The sequence below is a fragment of the Mya arenaria genome, chromosome 12 (assembly GCF_026914265.1).
Source record: "Mya arenaria isolate MELC-2E11 chromosome 12, ASM2691426v1".
Classification (NCBI taxonomy): domain Eukaryota; kingdom Metazoa; phylum Mollusca; class Bivalvia; order Myida; family Myidae; genus Mya; species Mya arenaria.
The window spans coordinates 45,982,370-46,000,222 of NC_069133.1; the positions used below are offsets into that span (position 1 = coordinate 45,982,370).

A 17,853-nucleotide genomic window follows, 5' to 3' on the forward strand; every position below is an offset into this window, starting at 1 on the left:
TAATACATTTCTAACGAATATAAGACAGATGTTAAGATTTGCTTACGCTTTTGATCGGGTAACTTATATTTTACTGAACGTTGAAAAGGAATTATAGGATTTCATTCCGGCTGCCTTATAGCATACTGCAGAAAACGTCCAATACCGTTTGTTGTAGTATGGCAAGTCTGCTCCTCTTCCACGTAACGCAGATTACCAATAGTATTCTCAAATTGCAAACCACCGGCTAATGGGTACGATCACTTCCCAACAAATACAACAATAATACTTTCATTATTGGATAACATGCAAGAGATTGGCAGTTTAGTGAACGTCTCTTAATATTGTTAAAAAGCCTTGGTTTTAAGTTGCCTATGTTCAGAGGATATACTGGAACTTATGATGCAGTTTAGTTCTATATTGTGTGTTCATTGACAAAACGTTTCTACTCTTAATATTTGAATAACTATTTACGATGCATTCAATGTACTAATTATGGTAATAATTATGGAACTATGTTCAACGTGAGTTATGACGTCATATGGTACACATGAAGCGTTTGATGATATACCGGATGTGACTTTTGTTTGCAACAACAGGACTCCAAACTCACTAAGGTATTTTTATTTGATTCTCAAGATGCCAAAACATAATTCAATGTAATGTATCGTCCAAGATTATTTTGAACTAAATTAAATGTTAAATACTCTCACATTACACATGCAAGATCACCGAATTAATCCAAATCAATTAATTTAATGAAAACACATTTTCCTATTGTTGTTTAGTTGGTTTATAAAATACATACGCAAACTGCCAAAATCACTCAGAATATAATATCAATGCGGGACAAGGTCGCAAAAACTAAATTTACTACAATCACTGTTTGGAACACTAACTTAAAGGACACAAAATATTTTGCATATGCTCTCATTAACTTCACCTATAGGCTGATCCTGATCCTAAAGTGCCAGAAGATAAATAAAATAGACGAAATACGGTGCATGAATTAACCTGTCATATCCTGAAACTCTTTAATTAGCATATAACCACAACATAACAAAACTTTGCAATGAACTACGCTTAACGAGACTCTTAATAAAATATTCATTATTTCACAATGCCCTGACATGGAAAACCCGTTAAAGCATATACATTAAAGTAAATCTAATTTGCCATAGAAAGTGAGATGAATAATTTACATGATTGACTAAACAGTGTGATGCAATAAGCCTATTCTCGTTTTATGCTGTACCTGTAAATATTCATTATGGAAAATAGTTTATGCAAAATCTTATTTTGTTCTTTACGTTATATTTTTCCAAACAGTGTTTAAAGTAAATCAAGTTCTTGCATTGGTATTGTTTTTTTATGTGATTTTGGCTGAGCACATGTTTGTATTTTGCTTCGAAAGATTTAAGAGGAACTGTGTGAACTGTGAAGGCAATAAGAACAATGCGAATTATAAAGTTATCTTGTTACCAGCGTACATAATCGCCTTTTCTAGAATAGGATAATTTAAGGAAGTCAGTTCACGTATTGATATTGACATGTTAGTGCTCATAACGGTTTGCCTTTGTTCAATTTCTCGCATTATCCGAATGCAGATTGAAACACTTAGCATTGCAGAAGATTAAATCACTCGATAAGCGCGCAAATGGCATATGGCAGATTGAAATTGAAAGTTAAGGACTTGCGATTTCTGCATATGCCGTTTAATTTGTGACTGTATTGAGTGAATAAAAACAATTTATCATTGATGCATACAATACAAAGCTGCAATTTGTGTACACAAACAGTGTGGAATCACTTGTATACGTTTTGGACATTATCAATTCGAAACGGGTTTTGTATTACACCAAATGGGCATTTCCGCTGACTATGACTGTGCTGAAAATAAATGTCTGGCACCCGCAAACACATACGTATCACGCGCAAAAATGTGCCACTGCTTATTTTTGATATTATGTTGTCAAAGAAAACTAAAATTTGAAATTTCAATCACGAGGGTGCAACTGAATTTTTATCTTCCACTCATTCAAATTACAGAATGAGATGAATAATTTTAAACAAGGAAAATATTAAATTGAGATTTAAATACATCAATACGTCAATAAATAACGCACTCGCTTTGTGGTGAAATGTAATTAGATCATAGTTTTGCATATCCTTTTTACTGAATTTAAAGAATTAACGACTGAAAGAACAAAAATACATCATTTGTCATCATCATCAATCCGAAAAATCCAACCCCCAATCACGCTTCAAAAATCTTAACCGACTTCCGGACGTGCCGAATGGTCGGATATTTCAATCCGACTGGTAAACACATATAACCGTCCAAATCACGTTCTGAACACCAGCTTTGAAACCTAAACTCAGCATTTATCTATGCTCATAGAAGGGGGTAAGAGAATGATTTGATGCCTATCGTTACATATATCGACCATGTTGTCCGCTTCCAAAAAATGTCTCCACATCTACTATTATTTAAAAAAAGATGAGAAACACCACCCACATGGAATTATTAGAAGCAGTCATTCATTCCCATTTTTGCTCTGACTCGTACCATTATCGTAGGGACAGCACGGGTTTCATGCAAATCTAATAAATCTTGTTTGACAGACTATATCCCTTTTCCTTAGCATGGCGAAACTTATACTATAATAAGCGTATAGCTTGCATAACCGGTTTTCAACGCAAAGAGGAATGATTATTTTCTTTTTCTTTAAGGCAGTGTCCTTCATATATTATTTTACAAATACTCGTTCATCTGGGCCTGTATTTAATTTTATAACACAGCTTAAAATATTTCGTAGCTTACGTCAGTTTCCTTTAATTTACATTGACATCAAAATTTAAGTGAAGTGGTTTTAGCATTTAAAAAAAGGCAAAACAACTTTTCAAGTTATTAAACCACATGATAAATGAAATACGGAAGTTGAGAAACGACTCAAGGTTGAACACCAATAGTGATTCGAGAGATTGAATGCACGAACGAAATCATGTCAGAAAAGCAGGAGGCTTTCAGCTTATTCTTCAATATGAACAACTTCAGTTATGTGGAAGTTCTGTTAAAAACAGCATGGTTCAACGGACTTATTCATCTTTACTAGAGCGTTACAAAGTTTACCAAACACTTTAGCAGAAGTGTTCTCAAATTAAGAACTACGGTCAAATTTCCACAAAATATATTTTTGAGCCTTTCATTATTGGATTATACGGAGTTTGGAACATTATCAAACATCTTGTTCTGTGTGATCAAAGGCCCTTGAACAAAAATAGAGGGTTTGTTTTGGAAACAATGTCGCATTTTTATGCACAGGGTCTGTACTATTTCTGTAAAAGGTATACGCGAAGGATTATTGTCGACGAACAAGCTACATAAGTTAATCAATTTTACTCAACTGGAGGATTATGTAGATTTACATAAAGGTAACATTTAGAAGGCATATGTAAGTCTGTTCAACTTGTAGTATGATTTTCGTATGGGATACGGGACCATGTTGTAGTGATATTTTGAACCAACTAGACTTCAAAATCACTCAGGATTGTTTCAGATAATCTCATTGTTTTTTATCTATTAAAGTTAAATGTGAGATTGAAGATATAACAAAACTACTCAAAACAATTAGGAAAACATTATTCAGATACAACTGTGATCATATTAACATTTTGCTCTAGTGAGTATTCATTCAATGGTAAAATAAGGTCTATTCACTGTTTTTGAGTTTTGTGTGTATTTTTTGTTATACGCACGACTACAGTGGTAGTGTACAAGTATTACCAATCAGGACTTTACATCTTACTTATCAATATAACCACTGTTAAACCACCAGCATTGTTTTTCTTAACTGTTGTTAAAAACCTTAACCCTAAGGTCACATGCATTGCCAAGACATGTTGCGTGCTGTTCAGGTCAAACGTCGAACATACGTGCAACCAACAGCAAAGCTTGGTCACAAACTATTGCAATATTGATAAAAGCTCAAAATGTGACCGTTTAAGTCTATTGAAACCAAAACTTATGAAAAAAATATCTGCTGAATTCGGATTAGGCTTTAGACAATACATTGTACAGTTTGTCTAAAATTCTCGGCTCTTGCCCTTGCCCACAAAACAGGTGGAGCTAAGCATTAATCTAGGTGAATAAAAGTCTGCTCTGCTACTTGACATGTCCCTAGTTATTCATACAGAGATTGATATTTGATTGACACTCGTGCTTCAACCGTTTTGTTTTCTCTCTGTTCTTCTTTCACTTGTCTTGATAAAATAAGAACATTAATCTTTATCTTTTATGAGTTTGTTGTTTTAATACTAATATACGATTCTCATGAAATAAAAGAAAGAGTATGTAGTCTAGCATTAAATAACGTTACATGTCTGTTTAAATGGAAAGGTTTGCAGACATTTCATAGCATGTTAGACTCCTACAAATAACCAGGAAATAAAACGGTACTTTTCCGTTGTGATAAATGGTGGCTCGAGATAAGATTTCGTACTTATCTTGTCATGTTGGTGTTGTAATAGTTTTGTTTGATATCATAAGTGTTTAAGGTAATTGATTTTATATTTACAGAAAGTTCTTGTTAAATTTTAAATTCTTCTTTTTGGAGGACTTTAAGACGAACAGTCAACGTATATGACCGTTGGTTTTAATAGTATTTAACATACATCTGCTCTTTTCCAATTTTAACGGAAGTCTAGAGGATGCATTAGTCGATATATTATCATCACGGAAATGTTTACTGATCTTACATTAAAAAATGACGGAAAGAAAACGTGGGAGTAAAGATGTATTAATTTGTCTGTTAAATTTTCAATGTTTCCGGCGAATAAATTGATTTTCTCTTTAAGACAGAGGCAAATTGAACATTTGCATTAGAAAAAACTTCATGCTTTGTATACTGTAACAGCTGTACTGGAATTAACAGGCAAAAGCTGACAATGAAAGTATCAATATCCGCTAATTTTATAAAAAAAAATCTGCTTGTTTCTGTCTATGTAGACATGGCAATTTCCCGGAATAATGAAAACATACGTCGATGGCAGAACAGAAGGCTTGTTTTGAGAATTTTGTTATTGAAATAAACCCGCAAGTGTTGCCAATGCTGTGAATATCAATAAAATATGTATGTTGACAAGTGATGCGTTGCATGTATATTAAAGTCTGCCCAGTGATGAGCATGAAAGAAAAAGAAAAAATACAATAAGAATAGTTATTACTTATATGATGAAACAAAGTTGACAGCGAAAGTGTCAAACTCGATATGTTCCCTTTTGCTTAGCATCACATATCTCGCGTGTCTGTCATGTCAAGGTGCTTTGTTGAAGGTCCGAATTGCATGTAATGTCAGCTAATGTTCTCCAAATCGGCTCGTTTAATTCTTAAGAGATTCAGTTATTTCCCTGAATGACAAAATAGACGGTTGGTTTTGGTAGACAGTTGATCGAATAAACTCCAAATATGTTGTCATTGCTTCGGATGTCAATTTAACTCATACATGGTTGTAGACAGATGATATTTTGCATTAAATGGAAGTTTACTAAGTAATGAAATTGGTAGAATGGACTATCCTTGGGTTACTGAACCTCTCGTGCAAAACATTTTAGATTTATTCAGTGCAAAAGAAGTCTACTTTAATGGACATAAAATGTTTGAAATGAAAGCGTCAATCACAATAGGCTCCGTTTTCCCCTAAGCACAAGAGAACATCACAGTTCTTGCGTGTCTGCCATGTCTAGTCACTTGTTTAAGGTCCTTATCTTATGTTATTTACTCTAATGTTCTCCAAATCTGCTTGTTTTGTCTTTGGAGACTCGGTAATTTCCCGGGATATTGAAATATACGCCATTGACAAAAGATACGGCCTGTTGTCAAAAGGTATTCAATAAAACAAAAACAGTTTGTCATAGCCCAAATTAATCAAAACATTTTCATAATTCTTAAAATACACTTATTTTCATTTTAAATGAAAGAGAAAGTAAAAATGATGATGTTTTTTGGAAAACAAACTCAACTGATGTGTATTGCAGATGTTAAGGTTACTGATACAATACCAGAATATATTTTATAAAATACAGGGCGAGACTAAGAATGGTAATGTTATACCAGTCAAGTATACATTTTAATGATAACATAATTCTCTCTTCAGAGCGACGTGCATAGAAGAAAGCGAGCCGTTAAATGAAAATGGACGAGCCAACATAAAGGTAAATATTTACAAATAAAGGCGTAGAAGGAAGTTGTTTAGATGTTAGATTCCCTTCTGCACTTGTGCTACCAATGCAAGTTAGGGTATCCGAACCACAAATATGAGGTCACCAGGTCTCAAAATTAAGCATTATTACCAAACCTTGATGAACTGACAATCTGTATTGTATATTTGATTTGCACAAAAAACGATTCCTCTAAAAAGGTCCACGTTTCACAACATTAAAACAGACACTGTATCCAAGTATTTGCTACAAACCTTGTTCATTGTAAATATATAAAATAAATTGTTACGAAACAGTTTCAAGTGTCAAATCCTGTCAACAAAATTTTATTCAAATGCTGAATAGCAGTGATATTTACATTTCGAATAAGTATTATGTTCCATGTGAAATTGCACAAAAAGAACTCGCTTTCTCTACAAATGTCAATAATTGTTAAGAGAAAAATGACAGTTTTTATTAATTAACTTTGCAAGACTTTTCAATCAGATTTGTGAAATTAAATTGTCTCAACCACGCGAATAGGGAACAATGTACTAAATTGATCCCTGATTAAATCGTTGGTTGTTTGTGGTAATGTTCTTGTAGTATACAAGGCATTATGGGTTTCATTAAAAGCGTACGACCAAGGTGCAAATATTGCCATGGTTTGCCGTCAATGTTCTGTTGCAGCCAGTTATGCATGTCTACAAATTGTACTTATCACATCAGCTTTATTAATAGAAATATGGCTGTTTTACTTCCCAGTTTAGAACGTAAATGTGTTTGCTCGTGAAGTCAAAATTCTAAAATAGCAGCTGATACTTTCACAGGTCCAGAGTGTATAGTATAAGGAATTACACGTAGATCTTAATGTTACGCGCTTGTAAAATACATTATATTTTATTATCTTTGGCTGATACATTTAAAATGGAAGCATGCCAGTAGAATTATGGATTCATTCAACATCCATATGTACTAGATGACATATTAAATTGATTCTAAACACAAGTTCAATAATAACAAACTTCACCAGCATATAACATTGTAAATCAGTCTGCTCCCATACGGTAGGCGATCAAACAAAGTGATTCTAAACTTATGTTTACAAAAGATAAACATTATTAACATTGTTGTTAATTAATCAGGTAAAGCCTATACAATACACAAACAAACTAAACAAAATTTGATTTATCAAAAGAAGTCATTGAACGTGAACGTATTCTCTCGGATGCATAAACATAGTTTTGGAAAACTAGCTCGTCACCTCAGTTTTATAGGATGACATAATTGTCAGAGCTACCGATCGGCTTGGAACAAATGTTAAATTTCTCATTTCATCAGACTAGTGCGCTTAATGCGATCATTTGTTTTCGAGATGTTCTAGGAACAATAAGAAGAATAAGTCAGTTGTTAGAAACAGATTGTGCTGTCAACTGGCAAGAAGAGTAATAATTGTATTAAGATCAATAATGTGGGATACCCTGGCTCTAATATTTGGTCATCGAGCTCCGCTGTGTGCATACATCCTAACCTTGTTGGGAACTGACATAAAATCATTTCTTCAACCTTGGATTTTAGAGTAAATTAGTATGAAAAAATAAAATGTTAAATAAACCAAGTACTCAATAATTAAATGAAAGTATTTATAAAAATTGGGTTTGAAAGTTTACATCGAAGAAAAAATTGAAACAACACACACTCCTGAAATTGTTAATCAAGTATATGATCCTTATAAAGTGAAACAAATCCATGCATGTGCACACACCAAGCAACAGAATACATACAGGGATGTATATGCACTGGTATTCAACTGAAAACCGTTAATAACAGAGCACCTTCTTAAAAAAGCAGGTGTATTATTTACCCAATTCAAAAATCACCTTTTTTTATCTGAAATGGTATGTTCCTTTATTATCAACTGATTTAAAATGTACCTCTGTTTTATTTCAATACGCCAAAAACCTTAATACCACAACAAAAGAGCAACCAAGCAGAACACACCAGGTCATCAGACCATTAACACTTACATGTTTACAATAATAATCAAACTACAAATATACCAAAGTTGAAAAATACATTAAATGTCTTCCGGGCAGTGAAGTTCCTTTTCCGTATTTTTTCTACTTGCGTCATAAGCTTTGTTTTCCAGATATTTCTTTGCGCATTGTTTATTTTAACTGTTATTCGTATCTCCGAGGTATTGTAAGACATGATGTATGTCGGCTCTTTGACACTGGCCAGTTGTAAAACAGGCTTGATTCGAGTGCCTGGTCATAAAAGAAGCTTCCTTTGGAATACATAATTGTTTCTTATTGACTATATTCTGAATTCATCTGAAGATGAAACCGTGTATTTTACGGGACTTTGTATATCGACATTTGTTCGTGGAAGAAAGTGTTAATAGGATATATTCATTGAAGATCAAATTTTCCTATTGGATTGTTGAGCCATCGTAGTGGACAACGCGGATAAAAAACCTTGTGATTTTTACATGATTGGCTTTAAAGAGAACATACTAATTTTACAGAAGGAACATGTGAAACACCAAATACATATTGAACTGACAGTTTCATAAAACTGACTACAATGAACGTTTGAAACTGGTTGAGATTTCTGAAATACAGTTTTCAAATGCATCGATGCTTGTGATTCCATGTGTTCCAAACAGCCATTATTCTGCATAATGGTCATGTGAGCTTTATTTACGGTCACGTCCGCTCCAGGAAAGTCCGTTCTTTCTTCTGTTCCATATTTGGAAGTACTTTAAGGTATGTAAGATCTATTATCACAAACCACTCTGTTTAACAACATTGAACATACCGTTATTTGGCGAGGTTACTATTACTGTGTTGAAAAATGCTGTATAAAATTATATACACGCACTTTAAAGCATTTCAAAAGAAAGAGGTTGGTGTTATTATAAAACCGCATTAATTTGACCATGTGTCTGAGAGTCTTACAGAATCAGGAATTACTGTTAAGATTCATATTGTCCAAATGAGACACATAAAAAACTGCCAACACAGCGGCAGATGCTTTTTGTCGGTAAAGTAGAAAATGAGTGTTCTGACATCCAGTTTTAACATGATGATGCGAATAACGGAGATGCGGAGTATTCTTAATGGGATTCTGATTTGATAAATGTGGAAATTTGTGACTTTTGCGAAATTTCAAAATGACAATATCTCGTTGTTGCAAATCGATGATGTCAAAGTTGTTTAATGTTTTTCAAAATAGATACGACTGACATGATACCATTGTAATTCTAAAATGTCAATTAAAATGATTGAACAAATTGATTTGCGATTTAAACATGAGATTTAAGTACCTTTAAAAGGTACAATGATTTATATTTTGTATTAACTCTTTATTTTAATAAATTGCTTCACATACTTCATAGGAGTTAAAGCGAAAAATATATTGAGATAAGTTGACTTGAATGGAAATGCCACTTTGACGATGACGATGCTAACATTTCTCTACATACGAAAAAAGCACAATCAATTTCGTTTAGTGCAAAATGACTATAGAACCTGTAAAATGATCTTCTTGAAGTTTTTTTTAAAGTATTGTTTAAATATATAGGAGAATTTAATCAGCTCACCAATCTTAATGTGGTTTAAACTGAAAAAATCGGCTGTTTTGGTATTGCACACTTTCAGCCTAAAATTAATGTTCGCTTGAGAATAAAATGCATTTCTTCTACATCTTAATGCTCACGCATGGTTATATTTTACCTTGAATACATCCGTTCACCATACTATCTTTGCTTTATTGCATGCAAATGTCTTCAGCTGCTGACGTGGGAATGTGGACAATTTTTTTTTACCTACGGTTGCGGTTTTGAACGTTATCTCACAATTCCTTTCATAGATGTTGGACCGGTTACTATATATAGCATGTGGACTTTTGAAAAGTCTAAAAATAGTTTTTGGTTTTACTTCCACATCCTGAACAAGCAAAATATACATTGCCATTGTTAACATCATTGGCCTCTCATCATCAAATGTCCTGATGAACATACATCTATTGCATCATGTAAGATTGATGTATTCAACATCTTAAGCTGTTATCTTACTTGCGGAGTTTATTTGTCTACATTCTTTTTTTAAGGTTTGATTTGTTTCATTTTCACTTTTCCGTGTTTTATAATGTTATTCTTCTTTGGTAGCTCAAAGGCATTTACTTGTATTTATATGTTCGTTTCAAGTTCGTATTTTTATTTGTTCCATTTCTTTGCATGTTGGTTTCTACCCACTTTGCACATGATTGCTTTTCCACACCCGTCACAATGGCAACAAAAATGGCGACTACAGCGAGTCGGCACGTATGCTGATCAAACATTTCAAGAACTCGACCTACAATACCATTCCCGGCGCTTCAAGAGGGGAGGTACTTAAGTTATGAGATCTAACAAAAACTAGTGCATGAACTAACACAAGTTGGCAATAATTGCATGTCCTTGATTTTTATTTTCTGTTATGGCCGTTAAAAGCATATATACGATACCTTTCAGAAGGAAGGTTCTCTAACTGTTCATATATTCAGTATATTTCATATTTAAAGAAATACATGCAACGTCCATGTACCAGCATAGCATCATACACCACGGGTACACTCGTCTAAAACAGCAACTCACACCGTAAACACGGTTTATCACACACTATTAAAAGTTGAGTATAACTGTTCAAAGGGTTTTGGATGATACAACATGACCTATTTTTCCATGCAATTTTAAAATTAAAACAGGTTACAACTTATTAACGGTTTAGGGTTAATTGGAACTGTATTGGTTTGATGCTTTGAGTTTGTTGTTTTCGATATTACGTATGTTTGCCTAAACTGCATCGCATCAAGGGTTTTATCTTTTCAAAGTCAAGACAAAACCTAGACATACTGACAGTAGCATGTTTCGCTAACAATAAAATGCACAATACGTGCATAAGCAGTCTTATACTGTATCCGTTGATGTAAGTATGTATATAACATAAATAAGTTCTGCACAATTCCTTGATTGTCAACTATATTTGTCTAGATAGTTGGGTGGCGGTGTGGGTATTGGTAGATCCAGGAATGCGCTTCCCTATAGCGCTTAAAATACTTGATCATAGGTGCTGGACGGAATAGAGTCAAGATGAAATTCAAGGATAAGCAAATTAGTTTGGTGTTAATAGAATAGTACACGTGTACGTACATGTAATACTGTATTTTCTTCTTTGTACATTTTCAATCCAGGATCATTCATTGATCGTGTGCATTATACTGTAGTATATCATCTTTTAACCAACGGTTTCATTATATTTATACCAAACCCAAATATGTTCCAAAGGTATTTGTGCTGGAATGATATTGTTAGCATATAGAATTTCTTTCCGGATTCTGGCATATGTACATAACAATCAACATTCTGAGCCTTTTCCTTTCAGATGCAGGAGTCGCCGTACGCAGACAATCGGTGGGGCTCTGAGGATGATATGCTTGAGTACGAGGACGGGCCTCTTTGCACTTGTGGTCCGTGTAAGAGGCGGCGCGCTCTGACGGGACCCGAGAAGGGCCTCATCGTGCTGGCGCTCGTTGCTTTTGTCGTAATTATTGTGCTCGCTGCGCACATGGGTTGGAAAGATGAGGTCAAAGGTATACAACGATTAAATAAGGACTTCTTATATTTTGAAAGCAAAAGGATCCCTTTCTCGAAAGTTCGAGGGAATGGGCATTTAAAAACATAAATTTATTGCTATGCTTGAATATTGACTTTATTCGTAGTGTTCTTCAAATATTTATACTCACTGATAGACATATTAAAATTGTCTTTCTTTCAAGATATTCAGATATCAGGAACTATTTCCCCCAGTACCGCCTTTATATGAGTCCCCGGGTTGCTTGCTAGCGGCTGACTTTATCATTCCGCTCTGGGCCCGATTGCGGACGCTTTTGAATACTCCAACCAGATAACTTTGTACGACTTAAAAAACACAGTTCTTACAAAAGGGTCTTTTCCAGTACCGCCGAAATGCGAGTCCCCTGGCTGCCTGTCTGCGGCTAGCTCCATCCTGTCTGCCATGGACCCGAGTGCCGACCCCTGCGAGGACTTCCACCAGTACGCATGTGGTGGTTGGCTGCGGGAGACGCCCATACCACCCGGGTACCCCATGTGGGACCGCTTCCAGGAAATAGCGTATAAAAACTGGTTCATGCTCAAAACATTCATCGGTAAGTAACTATTTGTTTAGAGAGATTAGAGAATACAATAATTAAGCTTTAAAGCAACTTTTTACTTTCAACTAAAGAACCATACCATGTTCAAAAAAATGAAGCGATAAATGAATGCATTGAAGGTCCTTGTCATTCCCTTGCTGCACATCATTATGATTAGTTTCATTTTTCCATGGCCCATATGTCACTGACGCATTCATTTTGAGAATCAAGACTCAAACCTATCAATCTTGATTTTCTAGGAAAACATGTCAATTGATGGTGTAAGAGCTGTGCATCTTATATACAACTACTTAATTTTAATATACCAATCACCCTTCGTTAACACGGATGATGTTAATGCATTTTTGTAAGATTTAAAAATCCCATTGCTGAGTCTAAGTCTCAAGCTTAAACAAAAGACGTTTTTAAATATGTATTGGTACCCGTTTATCACTTGCAGAAACACACAAAATGGATGGAGGCGCGCAGAAGAAGGTGCGTGACTTTTACCGAAGTTGCATGGACGAAAGTCAAGTGTCGCGTGCAGAAATGCTCAGCGAATTTCGATCACTGCTCACCAACGTCACTAGTGGCGGCGGGGCAGGGGCGCTCCCCAGAGCAGGCACTACGCATCAGAAATGGGACATGACTGGAACGCTACTGTCCATACATAAACTAAACACCTGGCCGCTATTCCAACTTATGATTGGACCGGATGAAAGAAACCCGAACGTCAATATCATTAAGGTACCTCAAGTCGTAGATCATTATTATATCTGAAAAGGCAATATTCAGACAGCCATTTCAGCATTTAAATCGTCACGGATATATCAATATCAGACACACCCTAGTATACCTCGATCGAATTTGCCTCACATTAATTAAACTGAAATTTAGAGGAATACTATTTCTCATTTCTGCAAAGAAATTCTTTTGAAGTTATCCAACCAATACTTTCAGATCGAGGCTGGTCACTCGCCGTTCCCGTACAATATATTCAAACAGGAGGCCGAGAGGGCGCTCAATGAACGCAGCTCAAACAACACAGACAGGTATCAGCCACCTCGTACAAGTACCACTTAAAAATCAAGTGTATCTGGTGGTCTTATACTGTTGGACCATACCATCCACTTCGGTCTGAATCCAGGTGAAGGATGCGGAGTATTAGTACGACCATAGTGCATATGGTTATCAGAGTGTTACGTTCTTTCCTTAATCTACATATTTATGAGTGTGGTTGATTAACGAAAAGTATGCATAACGTTGGATCTTATTATAATATTTCTTAAGACATGTGTTAAGATTTTCCCTGACAATAAAAGTTCAAAGAAATTTGCAATCGAAGCATTTAAGAGGATGTTTATTTGTCCTACTTGCAACTTTTTACAAATCATTGGGCGTTTCATTGAGAAAACTCAAAAAACCAATTTCTCCACTGATATATTTCAAACAAATTAAGAAGTCACCTGAAATACAATTTTAGATTATGATCGTTTGAGTGGCATTTCAGGATATTCTAGAATATAATTACAATAACAAATGAAGTCTGGTATCTGCTTGTCTTTTAAATGGTTCTTAAAATATGGGCAGTATTTGAATAATTATAGGTCATTTGCGGTTGTTGGTTTAAGTGGTGAATTTGAGTTCGGTTTTGGAAAAGTATGTAGGTCACACTGCGAGGGATCTCTTTACAGTACCAGAGAGGAAAATATCAGTATCAGAGAGGAAAATGTATCGGTCGTTAGAAATATTTCAAAGAATTGTATTATATAAATCGTAAAAAATAATGAAAAAGTCCCACGAACAGCTTTGTTTAAAGAATCATAAACAGATATGTTTAAAACAATGATAATATTATATTATTACGTTAATAAATATCATTACAAGTATTTTAAGTACTTGCGAAACAAACAAATGGAAAAAGAGTATTGTGCTTTAAATCGTTCGACATCGCGTTATTGCCTTTATGTGAGCAGTTCAAAATTAACGGTGTTGAACCTTTTCAGTATCAACGGCACTGACCCCGACGCTACATCACAACCTCAAGTAAATGAAACCCGGATCGAAATGACAGACAACAAGACAGACTCCACAAACACTGAACACAACATCGATGCGACAGAAACTCCTGAACCTACAACAACGAAGAAACCACACATTAAGGATACGCATCCACATCCAACGGAGAATGTAACCGAGGTATCTAAAAAGCATAAATGGGAAGAAAGTTCCTTGTGTGTACTTATCAGTAAACAATGCAAAAAAAACAGTAAAACGATAATGTTTTAGCGAAATATAAACCTGGTTGAACGTAACCAAATTACTTGCGATGAAATGACCCATCAGTTGTAGGAGTCAAAACAATGCTGTTTAAATGGAAACAAAAACAGTTGATCAAGTAGATCGATCCAGCACGTTTTGTTTTAAATCACAAACTAATCAGCTTCACTTATATAGATGAAAAGTAGTCAAAAGTCTGAGATGACATAACGATGCTTTAATTCACTGCCATGTGCTAACAACAGAAAAAATATAACGTGTAACACGGAGTAGGCACTTCCGAATTGGTCTTATTTGCCCTCATTTACGAGTAGAACTGTTTTGCGGTGCAAGCATTTGAACGTAGAACTTTGAATCTTTATTTTAATGTTTCGATCTTTGATCTTTAAAAATGAGTCCAAAAGAATACATGCCATTTCTTTGAACTCGTAAGGGATTAGTGAAGACACCACGTCTCTGAATCTGTAATTAACCCACAACAAAATACGAAAGGTGTTAGAAATACGCTGACATGTGCTTTTATTTCTGCAAACATAAACGAAACGCTCTGAAACCTTTACAAGAAGTATGTGGATAAGAATATAGCGTATTGATGCAACAAAATTAGAAACAAACGCATGTTTTCATTAAGTTGAATGCAGACTCTACGACAACGTTACTCAACCAAGCCCGGTCAACCTTTTCATTTTTTTTCTCGTATTGTCATGTTGTGTTGATTTTATTGCAGCTGGTAAGAGACTACCTACGCGAGACGACAGAATTGCTCCAGGCGCTCTGGGACCAGACCAAGGAACAAGCTGAAAAGGAGGCACAGAATATCCTAGAGCTGGAAAAACAACTCTCGCTGGTATATGGCTTGTCCGCAATTTCTAAACAACAAAAACGCATACACTGAAACGAAATAAACTTAGATATCTTATTTCATTCTTCAAAAGTGCTTAAACGTAATTAAATAGTTAATCGTAATTATAATAAATATTAGTTCCTTTAAAACTCTCAGAACTTTTCAAGCAGTGAATAATACACACATAATACCAACAAAACTAGCGCGTTCTTAGCTTAATCTTTTAATAAAGGACTTCGAGAAATGGGGGCCAGTTCCAATTACTTCCAACACTTGACAATTTATTTATTGAACACCAGATAAAAATAAATAAAATTCAACTGAGTGTTTTATGACGTGAATTTAACATTATTGAAAACTATGATATGTTAGAACGGGTGACATCCAAATTGCTCCAACGAATGCACTTAATTTGAAAGGGGAGTTTACATAAAGTTACACAAGCGGCAATGTGAAGTTTCCTAAGCGAATCATTAACTGAATTCAGAATTGCGAAATTTGAATTGAGTCATTGCAATTCTGCAAAATTTAAATCTCATTCCAATCATTAATTTGTTATCAGAACTTATGATGCGCACCGTCTGCAATTAATCATCAGTGTTCGTTTCGAAGACAAACACATTAAAGATTGTCATTAGCAAACAAATAAAACACTGCTTTCATTTTATCATGAATCATTTCTAGCATTTGTCTGTCCGTTTACTGGTCGTTTTATCGCCTCAATTTCCTCTAACAGGCTCATGATATAGAACTACATATCCACAACCTGACACAGGCATATAACGCCATGGCTGTAAACGATCTGCAATCTAAATGCACTATGGTGAGTACATAATAAATGATCAATTCTGTTTTTATAAATATTTGCTTTGGAATCTAATTTCACTTTATTAAAAGCTTTACAAATTGATGCATACAAATAAATTGCTGAAAACAATTTTCTGCGCGCTGTTATTACTTTGTAAAAGCCTCATAATATGTTGCTGTTTATAAAGCATTGGTTTTTTACGAGGTAATGTTTTAATGACCTCCAATCAATGTTCTTAAAATATTGTTTATGTAGGACCCAACATGTTAAATAAATATAACTTGTTCGTTGTATTAAAAACCAACTGTTGTAAATGTTGCATATAGAAGGAGAAACCTGGTCACCATAGCCATTGGTTAAGTTTAATTATAGGACCATTGTTAGCAATAACAACGTAACGTCGTTTTTTACACTTCCCTATTCTGCACAATGCTAATACCACTCCTCACTCCAATGGATATTACTCCTGCAAACATTTATACTTACTGCCGAAAATGGTACCAAAATAATCATGAATAAATTATCTATCAACTGTAGTACGGGTTTTATCTAATTATGTGAAACAAAATAAAACGAGCAAAAAGTTTCACAAGCATTTTTTGTAATATGTCGTTTTTCTGCCAGTCTTGGGACGTTTTGACTGTCATTTTATACTTTCGATTTCGGATATTTTAAGAATTGTTTTGATTGTCAATGACTTTACAAGGATACATTGACGTCTCCTGCATCGGTGAGTATAACTTTAATGAATTATTATGTAGTTTTTCTGCTTTTATTTTGACAAAAACTGAAACAAGGGATAAAACATGCTGAATTACAGGTCCAAATCGAAAGAGAACAACAATGCATCATCGAATCTGAAAATTCATTCATTTATCTACACAGTGATACTATCCATTTGATTCAGTAATCTGTCGCATTTTTCCGCAAGGGCTATTAATAAACACATCGTTTCTGAGAGTGGCCAAAAACAAGAACAATTTGATGACTCATAAGGCATGCAACCTTAAAAGCCGAGAGTATCCGAATTAACCAGGAAGTGATTTTTGTTTACTTTTTAAATGCCAACCTCTGTAAATAGTAATTTATTTTGAGTAAACATTGAGGTAGGTTTATGCATATCATTGTTTTATTATATTTAGAATGCTATTTATAAGGGGTTGCCAATTCTTTTGCATGAACATTGGTCAAATGTTTTATAATTTGAATAAATAAGACATTTGCAATATTGTGATTGGTTTTAATGAAATAAACAGACCGGGTTCTTTAAGGATCTGGTCACTATCGGTTTTAAAGAATGTAAATAAACTATTGGAGAATTGGCAGTTATTCTTTATTAAGCCATTCTATATTATTAATTAAGAATCTGTCAAGCTGAAGTTTGTTATTGTTTATGCGCATGTTTCTGCAACGGGCATTGACCGACAAATTCATATTAAATAACTTAAAAGAGCTCGACAACCAAAACCCAATTAATCAAATTACAACGCCAAGTTTCCATTTAGTGTTTTATTGGTTAATAAGAAAAATGCAGGCTGGCTTATATAGG

The 17,853-nt window shown here is 34.5% G+C and overlaps 1 protein-coding gene across 1 annotated transcript in view; it reads left to right on the forward strand.

Moving 5' to 3' along the window:
- The first annotated feature begins 303 nt into the window (after positions 1–303).
- LOC128210219 (endothelin-converting enzyme 1-like) overlaps positions 304–17,853 on the forward strand; it is a 30,488-nt gene continuing 12,938 nt past the window's right edge. The window contains exons 1-9 of the mRNA XM_052914420.1: positions 304–596; positions 6,135–6,192; positions 11,604–11,811; positions 12,178–12,387; positions 12,833–13,119; positions 13,333–13,424; positions 14,379–14,571; positions 15,380–15,499; positions 16,233–16,319. Coding sequence (XP_052770380.1) covers positions 511–596; positions 6,135–6,192; positions 11,604–11,811; positions 12,178–12,387; positions 12,833–13,119; positions 13,333–13,424; positions 14,379–14,571; positions 15,380–15,499; positions 16,233–16,319 — 1,341 coding nt within the window. The 5' untranslated portion in view covers positions 304–510. The remainder of the gene's footprint in view (positions 597–6,134; positions 6,193–11,603; positions 11,812–12,177; positions 12,388–12,832; positions 13,120–13,332; positions 13,425–14,378; positions 14,572–15,379; positions 15,500–16,232; positions 16,320–17,853) is intronic.